The following is an 11392-nucleotide window of genomic DNA, read 5'->3' as shown; positions in this document are numbered from 1 at the left end:
TATGTGACTAACTGTGTCTTCAGGGACAAGAGCAAATATTTTACAGATTTTACCAGTTTAAGAGAGATTCTTTGCAGCTATTAAATAAGCATACATATACATCTACGTATATGCATGTATACACAGACATTAAAAATATACACATATTAACTCATTATGCTAATGTCTATACGTACATGTGCATATATGTATTATACATGCACATGCATGTATATATACATATAAGTGCATATATATGCATATATGTATATACATGTATATATGTATGCATGTATATTAATCTATATACGTATATACATATATACGCATGCATGCATGCCTATATATCACACCTAATATCCAACTTGTACCTTCTACAATCTCAGTTAAACAAAATCCTCTGTTGGCTGTTAGTGGTACTGGGATAAGCATTTGCCATTATTCACACTTGTCCTCAGCAGATCCATCAGCAGGAGAGACTTCCAACAGCAGCTGTAAGTGGCAAGTAATTTTATCAAGAAATGCAAAATGAAATTTAAAATGTATAAAAGGCAGATAAACAACAAGGCTTCCCAGCATAAACAGGAAAGCATAAACATATTGCAGGTTTGGAGACCAGACTATGGGAGCTAAAACTAAAAAGAAAGACATTGCCACCATCACAAATGGAATGGGTAGAAACACCTGCAAAAGAAAGAAAGAAAGAAAGAAACTGGTTTAGGAAATAAACTGACCAATTGTGATTTTATTCATTCATTCATAAGAGTAATAATGCATTCTTTACCATACTAGAGTACCATTTCTCATGCTGCTGCAACCTCACCCAGGATGAGATTCATCTGACCTCATATTGCCTACAAGACAAATGTTATTTTCTAACTACTTGTTCAGGCTCCTTCTGTCATCAAGGGGGAGAGATAGGCAGTATCTGAAAACCATTTGTCCATATATGATCTTATGGGCTCCTAAAAGAAACTCAGGGTTGGGTGCCTAGAAGAAGTCTACACTTCTAACCCAGCTTTCTGACAGCTAGATTGAGAGGAAATTAAACCTATCCTTAATGTCTGTGGTTGTGTCAGTAAAGATGAGAGTAGATAAAGGTTTAATTAACCATGAATGGCAAGCCTGGATCCCACACTGTTCTGGTTACTGCTCCACTCTACTCTGGATTCACATTGTTTGCACATCACCCCCATTCTGCATATGTCACTCTCTTGTTTTCAAATGCAAGTTCTCTGGAGCAGAGACCATGTTTCTTTTCCTTCTACAGTGAAGCAAAGTTTCTGAATAAAGCTCTAAACATTGGTGATTATTATTATTATGTATATTTTTGTAGTGACTATCCACTTCTGACTTGCACTTATTCCATAACTTATGCACACTACCCACAACTCAAAGAAATCTCTAAAAATATTTTGTAACTTTTTCCATTTACTTTGTATGGTCGATGTAGATGAGGTTCCCGGTATCGAAGTACAATCAGGCTTGCACAAGTCAATCCAATCATAAGCCAGGCAGAAAATCCAAAGTAATTTGTTAACATAATAAGGTCAGAGGGGATGATAAAAATGGATGCAATGGTGGTTGAAAAAATCATGGCTGGTGCTGGAGTACAGGAGTGGACGTTGAGCATGGATATTAAAACAGGCAAATGTCCTGACTGACTTCCAGCATAGCTTAATCGACCTAGCGTGAACATGCTGCTGTTGAGGGCACCAAATATTGAGACAGCAACAGAGAGAGGAATTATCCAGGCAACAGAGGGGATCACTCGATCAGCCCATGTGACTGCCACAGCAACTGCAAGAAAGCAAAGCATTAGGGTAGTGTCAGTACCATGTTCTGAATTACTGACAGACTCAATAGAAATGAAACTTGTAAAATATAAGAAACACCTATTATTTACCAGCAACATCTGCATTTTTGTTGCAGTAGTCAAACGTGACTAATCTAATCCTAAGGGTATTTAATTCAGGAGCTAAAATCTTCCGGGGAGGGATGACAGTAGGAAGGAGTGCTGCCTGCCAGAGCAAGCCAGGTAAACCTGCTGGGGCCAATACTGTGGTAATGGACTGCCCAGCAGGCGAAGGCTGCATTTCACTGCAATGAATCAAATTTACATGAGGCAAGGCCATGCAGAAAACAAAATAAACGCATTAGTCCTGGGCATTGACACAGTGGTGACATGATCTACTGTTATGAGCAAACTGCCAACATGAGCGCATATACATGCAGAGACAGGTCACCAAGCATGTTATTAATCAGGTCTTGCTTTGGGTGGAACTGGGAAAGGTGAGATTATTTCTGAATAAGAGATATTCAGTATTGCTTGGAAATTAGCTACAGCCCATACTGTAGTGAGGACTAATACTTAGTGGGTCTATAACCAACTGCCGTGAGGAATATAAATCTTGTAGTGGCCTGTGCAGCATAGGAAATAATCAGAGATGGGGTAAACACACCTCATTCCCTCCAAAATGTAGTGAAAGAACAAGAGCCACAGCAATGTATAGCAACGTTTGAAGCAAGAGCTATAATTTTAAGGCTATCTCCTCAGCTGACAAAGATAAGCACAGCTCCCCTGGTATGACTGGAGTCGGTCATGCCAGCTGGGAAGCTGCTATTCACAGATAATTTGGTATTTGCTGCCTCTTTCATTGTAGGGTGGATCTGCAAATGCATGCATCTCTCCCAGCAGTTAGCTTGACAATGGCTGAGTGATAATACGAAGTTGCTAAGTGACAGCTACACTGCTCCCATTTATATTATTGAGCTGTTTTCACAGGAAAAAAAAAATAATTGACCCATCCAAATGAGGTATGTATTTTGTCACTCCTGGAGACAAGGTCTGACAGCTCATTCTCATTAGACTGGTTTTTAAAAGGTGCTGTTTGGACTATCAAGGATTGGACTTTTCATGGACAGCTTATTGGTACAGGATCTGAGATAAGCTTTAGATACACTTACATAGACTTGTCCACCTCCTAAACAGTAGTGGCTTTAGCTTGAGACACCATGAAGTAGGGAAGGAAGGAGGAGAGAGGATTAAAACTACAGGAAAACAAAGTCCTTCTCTATACTCAACAGAGACCTGATCTTCACCAGATTTTCCGGGTTTTAATACACTTCTGATTTCTTTTTAGACAGTGCAAGTATGAGCCAACATTTTCAGCACCTAATAACATCTCTCTGAATTCAGTGCAACTTGTGTTATATAGTAAAATTAAACAAGAATTCTCTATTAAAACTTAGAACAAACCCCAAACTTCCTGTGAAGTTAGGTGAGCAGAAGTAACCCAGTAAACTGACATCAGATGGGTATGTTAATGGGCCACACCTTTTAAAAAAAATAAAAATAAAAATCCATACCTGAAGAGACAATTTCCTTCGGTGTGAGAACAGTCAGATATGAGATGTTCACCAGTAAATAAAAAACAATTACTGCAGGAACAGCAGTCATCACAGTTAAGGGGATATTTCTGCTAGGGTTTTTCATCTCTTCTGAAAAATACAGTTTAAAAAGACTAATAAAGCAAGTAGTGTAGGTTCTGCAAGTCTGTTTCTGTAGTGAATCTGCACAGAGCTCCACAACCCTGATACCAAAGTCCTGCCCCAACCTCTAACCATGGCTGATAAGCTACAATGATTGTGAGGTCCTACAGTTGTTCTCAAATAGTTTATTATCAAAGAAGCCTATACTTTTTTTTTTTTTCCCTTATGTAGCTATTTTTTTTAACTATCTTGGAAGAAGGGATGGATGGAGGTCTGATAGACTGATGAAAAATTACAAAAGGACCGATAACTTTGATTTAACACATATTTGACTTACATTACAAAATAGATTTGGTAAAAAAATTTCAAGCAGACATACTTTTAAATCACCAGCTTAAACTCGAGACTCTAAAGTCAGATTATTCACACCTATATCACCTCATTAGTCCTCATCTGAAACTTTCTGTGTATTTTCCTATTGCTGCACAAAACCTTTCTCTTTGACCTTATACAAGGAAATACAGAAAAAGTAATAGGAGAGACTGAAGGTATGCAGTGACTTTAAAAGGGGGCCAGTCCCAGCTGGATTCTGCTGTTGATTATCTTTTCAGGGGAAAAGTTGGCAGGGGAAAACTGTTAAGTGCTAAGCCTGGCATCTTAGCTTAAAACTACTCTTATGAAATAAGAAAAAACTCCAAATTTTGCAGCAGCACCGGCTGTAGTGCACAGAGCCAGAGGGACTGAGTGAGCACAACAGCAGAATTCAGATATCAACTATCAGAGAATTTGGGATTTATTTCAAATGTAAGAAATACACTTGGTAATTTTGAGCCCAGAAGAGGACAATCACCAAAATTGCCAATTTAAATTTATCATTCCATTTGTTTTGTTGCTTGTTACGGTCCTGCCATCCAGCTGGCACCTGATGCTTTAGCTGAGGCTCACAGAAATGAAGTTATTGCTGAAGAATGGGAAATTCAGTCCAGAAGGGGACTATCGCATAGGTTGCATCCATCTAAACAGCTGTGCTCCCCGGTGTATGATATTTATTACTGCTGCTGATCAGGAAATAATATTTTACCAATAATTTTGTATATTCTCAGGCTTACAAAGCTAAGCACTTGCCTTTAAGGAAATCCTAAGATTCTAAAATTATACTTTGCTGATTTATATCACCTTTTTTATTGCAGCACATTGTTAATTCTGAATAGCTGGATTGTAATAATAACAGTAATTTTTTTAAACATTAACCCAATTTTCACACTGTTCTCACCGTTGAACTTTGTGTTATGCATTTCACACATTCAGTTTATTTAATGTTTTACATGTGATAGAGGTCAATGGATAAATAGGGTTAAAGATATAGGAGAAAAATCCACTTGCTTACAACTTAATTCTATAAATCTGATGATACTATAAAATACTATTCATTCAACATGATGTGTATAACTGACATTATGAACATTATCTCTGTAGTTTTCATGAAAAAAAGCTCTATTTATTACTGCCATATGTGTCATTAGATACAGAATACGATAAGTAAATAGATATTCAAAAATGCTTTGAATGTTTAAAATTGAGCATAAGTTATATGAAAGGATTTATACCACTTTCCTTAGATCCTTCATCACCTTCCGTGCACAACTCTATTTGTCACAACTGTGACTACCCTATACATCCCATAAAATTACTATATTTTAACACAATTCAAAAGGAATTTGACCACGTACAAACCAGCGGCATAATCTCAAAGAAGATACACGTATTTAAATACAAATAAATTATCTTTTTTGATTTGGTCCTTATTGTGCACATAGTTTGGCATGGATATCTTAATACTTTTCTAAAAATGAACTGACACTGAGAAAGACAAAATGCAACTTTTTAAGGTATGAAAACATCTGTTTATGCATGAGATTTAAAATTAACTATTTTGATTTCTCTTGTACTCCTCTGGAAATGTCAGCTTGATTCCAGTGACTGCACAAGAAGCAAGAAACTTCCCTAGAAAGGAATGACAACTCTTCTACCAGCCCCAACAAACACAGGACTCATGTAAACATGAGAGACCCTACGGTCTTGAAGGAGAGACAAGTTCTACCAAGATGAGCTAAGGAACATAAGAATGGCAGCAGCAGAACAAGATCTAAAAGAGGAGTGAGATACCTGCCATATAATTGAGGGACCACCAGCCACCATATGCATACAATCCTTGGAAGAAGGCTTCAGCAACCTGTGACGCGTTAGGGATCTCTGAGCCGAACGCATCTTCAAACCTGGCCAGGCTCTCCTTTCTCCTGCCAATGAGGAGAACTATGCCACCGATGGCGATTACAGACAAGGCCATCATCTTCAGCAGAGTGAAGACTGTCTGCACCCATGCAGCCATTTTGACACTGCGACCATTCAAAATCCCCAGGGACCAGAGAACGGCCAAGGCCAAGCATTTCTTCAGCACTTCTGGAGCAGGACAAATGCCGTAGAAGGGCTGGGTGGCGTACTCAGCAAACAGCAAGGCTCGAGCAGCATTTGATGCTGGCTTGGTAAATGTTGATGTCCAGATAAACATGAAGGCGGGTAGGGATCCAAGGCCTCTTTTAATATGGCTGTATTCTCCTCCGGAGAAGGGCAAAGCAGTTCCCAGCTCCGCATAGCAGAGGGAACCCATCAGAGAAACCAGCCCAGACGCAGTCCAGATCGTCAGTGCGACACCGATGTTGAGTAAGGAATGCTTTAACACCCCCATGGGAGACACAAAGATCCCTGCCCCGACAATTGATCCTATAATAAAACTTACCCCATCAAAATAACCTATACTTCTTTTGAGTTGCATCTTGTCTTTTTCTTTTCTTTTCACATCTTTGGGATGATCGCTTTTTCCTTTTCCCATTTTTTTTCTGTTTCTTCACAGCAGGTTTTTTAACTTCAGAGGCTGGATTACATGTATTTGCCTTTCCCTTTGTTGTTAGCAGAATGTTATGGCCCTACTTGCTAGTCAAATGTTACGGGAAGCCTGGCTTAATCATTCAGAAAAGAGAGCATACTTTGGGTTTTGATGTCTTCTTGTGTGAAGATGATTAACTAAATACTTCAAGAAACACTGGCAAATCATGTACCTGTTGGTTTAATATGTACTTCAGAAATTATTAAGGTCTGGAGGTATTTTTAAAGAGAACGCTATAACAAATAATGCACAGTAAATGCTCATTTCTCAGTGGATTTTCATCAATAGATTTCAATTTATTTTTATGTATGTCTTCAGAGACAGCTGCGAGAGGTGGATAGATGTGACCTCTGCATCAGATCTAGGGAAAGGGTGAAAGTATGGCAGCACAAAGAAAGAAATCAATCACCCTTATACTACTGACAGTGACATGGACATTAGTTGAACAGCCTGGTACTGGTTTTCCACTGTCAGTACATAAAATGGACAGTGATAATCAGTGACCGCCAGTAAGTTTTGCCAAATTCTCATCAGTCACTGGGTATACTGGAGCTTGTTTATACTTCACTCATTATACGCTGCCATAGAAACAAAATTACCATTTTATTCCCAGTTTTTCTTGAGCACTCATTGTTATAGTAGTACCAAGCACTTCCTAAGCAGGTATTAATCTTCAGACAGTGCTGTGAGGGGAAGGGGCTGTATCACTGTTTCCTCTGTCTGTATGGGAGCTGTGGAACAGAAAGATCAAGGTTGAAAGTTCCCATCAGTTTGGTGTGTGACTTTTAAGGTGCGGCCACGGATTTTTCTTTGTATTTAATAATCTGAAGTGTATTCCATGTTCACAATACAGAAAAGGAATTCCTCTTCAATCAGATGTGGATATACCATTGCCATAAACTTCTGCCCCCACCCCCCAAAATGTATTTATTCTTTTTAAGCGATGTAGAGAAAAATGGGCAGAAAGATGGAAACTAACTGAAAAAGAAGCTCAGCATATACCTTAAGGGTTGTTAAGTGCCCAAACTAGTAGCTGCAAAACTCTTACTCTTTACCAGTCAAGTTGTGGAACAAGTTTTGTCTCAAAGATCAAAGCTCAGTAACCCACCAAACAAAACTCCAGCTTTTACAGGGCCCAACTTGAAAGACATAGTGGTTCAGATCAGTTCTGAAGAGCAGGATTTTCATTCAAGTACAAAATAAATTTGTCTGAAAAGTTAGGTTTATGTAATATGTCATCATGTAAAAGACAGTTAAAATAGACATGTGCAGAGTGTTATTTTTTTAATTCTTTCAATGACTTGGTTAAAGTGGGTTTCTATCACCACACTGAAATTATGCAGCATGGTCAGTGACAGAATCCGCAGCTCCAGAGCAGCTTTTAACTATAAGACAATTCATCCACCTTCTGCAAATCACTGGAGCACTCACTATATACTTTCACCTTCAAGAAATCATTAAGTCCTACAAACTACAAAAATTTTAGTTCTACACAAAACACACCTCTATTTATAAAAGTTTACATGCACTTTAAATTGCATTTATTCACTTTATAAAAGGCAATATTTAAGTTCAAGTATGTATTTATCATGTATTATGAATAATTCATAATAATTAAAATATTTATTCACCAGTATTCGTGAAATGGAAATTAAGTGCGACAAATGTTTTACATGGCTAAAACATGTAATTTCCTGTTTTATTTCAGTGACTTTTCTGAGTCTCCTTCTCTGTAAATGCACACACATTTTTTGGTATCCAGCAATCTTCCAACTCTTTATTTTGGGTGTTCAGCCATGTACAGCTGGATTTGAATTACTATTTTAAAACAAATCAATATTACACTAAATGGTGGCTTAAAGTACAGATGCAATTGATTTTGTTTCACTTTTCATCCTAAAGTATGTTAATTTCTAGTATAAAAAAGGCATTTCCAAAATCTCCCAAGCAGCAGATTAGTAAGGATTTTTTACTTCTGACAAAGCTGCCTGATTTCAGAAAACCCCACTGAGATTATTACTTTCTTGTGTGTGCTTTCTGCCTACCTCAGATAAATGTTTCTAGGTTTTCAGTGAAATGCTTCAGCGATTTATGCAAAGTATGCTTTTCATTTTGCTGTGTTATTGCCAGAGTAGGAGGAGGTAAGAGCAGAGATAATGACAACATTCCTGCAAATCCAACAAAAATTGACATTCTGGAAACAGTACCCTAACATGAGCATTACTGGGGCAGAACTCAGTGAAACACAGCTGGTTACACAACACGTAGTTTTCAGCCAAACTGCTTTCTTTTTCAATATGTAAGGGCAGAGTCTTTTGAAGCAAATCATAAATACTCACTTCCCAGGTTTTCTGTAAGATGCCCAACTTCTCCCTCCATCTGAGAGGATAAATTGCCATAGTATATATGATTATCTCAAGGTCTCATATGTCTGTGTCTCCTGCCCATTACCCAACTATATACTCAATATTTGGTCATATTCACTTTGATGATATTATCCCAACTCAACAGCCAAATACAGGGCAAAGATAAATGATTAAAATAACCTAGACACGTTTGTAAGACAACATTCCCCTGATACATGGAGTAGGCTGAAAGGTTGTATCGTCCTCAGAATAAAATGCCAAAGTACTGCAATTTTTATAGTCAACAGGGAACAACGATATTTCTTCTGAGTGCCAACTACTCAGTTCTCTTTGACAGTAAAATGAGGTCAAGAGAGTGCTATGTAAGAGCTATGGTTGAAAGCTGCAACTTCAGTTGATCATTTCTAGTTCTCCTGGCATTTAGGATTTTTCCTTTTAATTTGCTTTCTAAATTCTTTTAGCCTTCAATGTCAAGGTTTTCATTATCAACTAACGTTTATCATGACTGATACCTTCAGTCACTGTAGTTTCACTAGACTTGAGAAACCAATACAGAAAAGTAATGGAAGAGTATTTCTGTTCCATAAAATGGCTATGTATTATCTCCTAACTGTAATTAACTGAATTTCAGTGTGCTTGGATAAGGAGTCTCAATTTCAGTCTTGTCAAGAATTTTCTGTGTGTACTCACTAGGTCTTTCCTACAATCCACTCACTGATTAGATGGACTAGAAAGAAGCCCATCTGTCTAAACAATGTCAGATGTAAAAACATTTATTTAGTTTCTTTTCAATTAACTACACAGAGTTTCAGGCACAGTATTGACTTATCTCTGCATCATCCCAAATCCTTTAAGGGGAGAAGATGTAGAAAAAATTAGAACCTAATTTGTCTTGCAAAGTTTCAACAAATACTTGTGTTGTCTCTGAAGAAGCTTCCTGCTGCTAACTAAGGATAAAGAAGCAGAGGAACAAAGGAAAAAGCTGAAGACACCTTCCAGGAAAAAAAGTCACAGTTAATCTTCCTTGGCATACGTCAAGGGACATAGTATATTTGATATGACAGAGAGATTTTATTTACAAACCTTTTTTTTCTTTCCTTTAGCTCACCTTTTGTTGGGAATATAACATTTCAAAGTAGTTTTCTTTGTCTTGCCTTCTGAAAGGAGCTCAACAGCTATTCAAGGATTTCTGTAAGTCCCATTAGATAGAAGCCATTTGTCACACTGGACCCTATAATGTATTCACAAATTTTTATTCAGAAAATGAGTTTGCAAACAGAGGCATGTGACAAATATGCCGCCTTGGCAATACTCTTTTTCTTACATCTGCCTTTTAATAAAAGTCATAAGGATCTACTTGTTTCCATGGCAGGTACATATTTTGCCTTTTACTACTGATCAAGAAACAGAGCCCGCATAGTAGTCAGCTAATGGAATACCAGAAAACAGGGGGAAGCCACTGCCCTCTGACATGCTACAACGTTTGCATTTGCATCCTATACAGCTGTTCATACTAGCCACAGAGTTTACTTAACTATTTCTCTTTGATAAAATATCAGTGTGTGTTTGCATGAGCTGTTGTATACATTCTTTGTTGGGCTATAACGTATAAAGAAAAGTATGACGGATTTTTTGCTGTAATCTGTGGCTGGTGAGCATGTCCAGCAATAGCACTCAGATGTGTAAATGCAGATTATTTTAAAAATGTCTAGATTTTGTTAGGCTTCCCCTGTAGTAAATAGCATGAGATGGGTTGAGACTCATCCAATCCCAGCAATGGCTGCATGAAATGCCCACTGGAAATTACTCCCCTTCTACTTTTAGATGGTTAGATGAATGTACCCCTCCCCACATTTTCTACATCAAATACTCAGTATTGCACTGTAAGGTTATACAGTGATCCTATAGCACCCTGAAAAATAAAGCCATTCATGGAGAAATGCCAATATAGTAAAGAGGTACTACGATAGCACTGATATTAAAAAGCATGTACAGTGCCTAGTCCAAGTAAGAAGCCTATCAGGACATCTAGTTCAGCCTTACTGAAATTGCTTAACCAAAATTCACCTTTTGCTACTTTTCTCTTAAAAATCCTTGTGGTACTGTAACAGCCAGTGCCTTGGCACTAGTTACAGCCACCTCGCAGCTCTCCCCAGCCGTGCAGGCAGGCCATGCTGAACAAGATCCCCCAGCCGCGGCCCATAGATATCGCCCAGCAGAATTCTGGGATTTTTCTGCTCTTCGCGATCCAGCGGGGGTCACATCATGCACAAACACCAGGGTGGGAACCCCACATTTCAGCCCAGTAACCCTGCGCAGGCAGGCCCATGGACAGGCAGTGAACCAGCGCTCAAAGTGCTGTCTGTCAGGGCTTCAATTCATCAAAAAACTCTTGTACAGCGTAGACCTGTGGCCTCTGGCAAGGTGAGGCCAGGCCCGCTTGAACCAGTGGTGAGCTTCAAGCCACGACTGGAGTGAGCTCTTAATACTGTATCAGCCCTAAAAAAAATTCCCAAACAGCTCCCTGAGGAGAACTCAAAGCAGCCCGTTTTATACACCCAGGCTCCTCGGTAGGCGCTCCCGGCCGGCGGGCAGTGCCCGGCCCCGCCGC

The 11392-nt window shown here is 38.7% G+C and overlaps 1 protein-coding gene across 1 annotated transcript; it reads right to left on the bottom strand.

Moving 5' to 3' along the window:
* Positions 1-417: 417 nt before the first annotated feature.
* Positions 418-6361, bottom strand: SLC7A13 (solute carrier family 7 member 13). Its single transcript, XM_074897654.1, has 4 exons — positions 5638-6361; positions 3349-3480; positions 1415-1779; positions 418-663 (listed from the first exon to the last, which is right to left on the bottom strand). Exons 1-4 carry the CDS (start codon positions 6359-6361, stop codon positions 418-420), a joined length of 1467 nt encoding a protein of 488 aa, XP_074753755.1.
* Between the last annotated feature and the right edge of the window lie 5031 nt (positions 6362-11392).

The sequence above is a fragment of the Athene noctua genome, chromosome 2 (genome assembly GCF_965140245.1).
Source record: "Athene noctua chromosome 2, bAthNoc1.hap1.1, whole genome shotgun sequence".
Lineage (NCBI taxonomy): Eukaryota > Metazoa > Chordata > Aves > Strigiformes > Strigidae > Athene > Athene noctua.
The sequence above is the reverse complement of the archived record's forward strand: the minus strand, read 5'-3'. Positions and strand labels throughout refer to the sequence as shown.

Bases quoted from the DNA above. Each gene is read 5' to 3' on its own strand.
- SLC7A13 (XM_074897654.1), bottom strand. From the start codon at position 6,361: ATGGGAAAAGGAAAAAGCGATCATCCCAAAGATGTGAAAAGAAAAGAA. The intron at 3,481-5,637 runs GTATCTCACTCC...TGTATTTTTCAG, and splicing joins GTCCCTCAATTATATGGCAG to AAGAGATGAAAAACCCTAGC. The intron at 1,780-3,348 runs GTATGGATTTTT...GCTTTCTTGCAG, and splicing joins GAAGGAAATTGTCTCTTCAG to TTGCTGTGGCAGTCACATGG.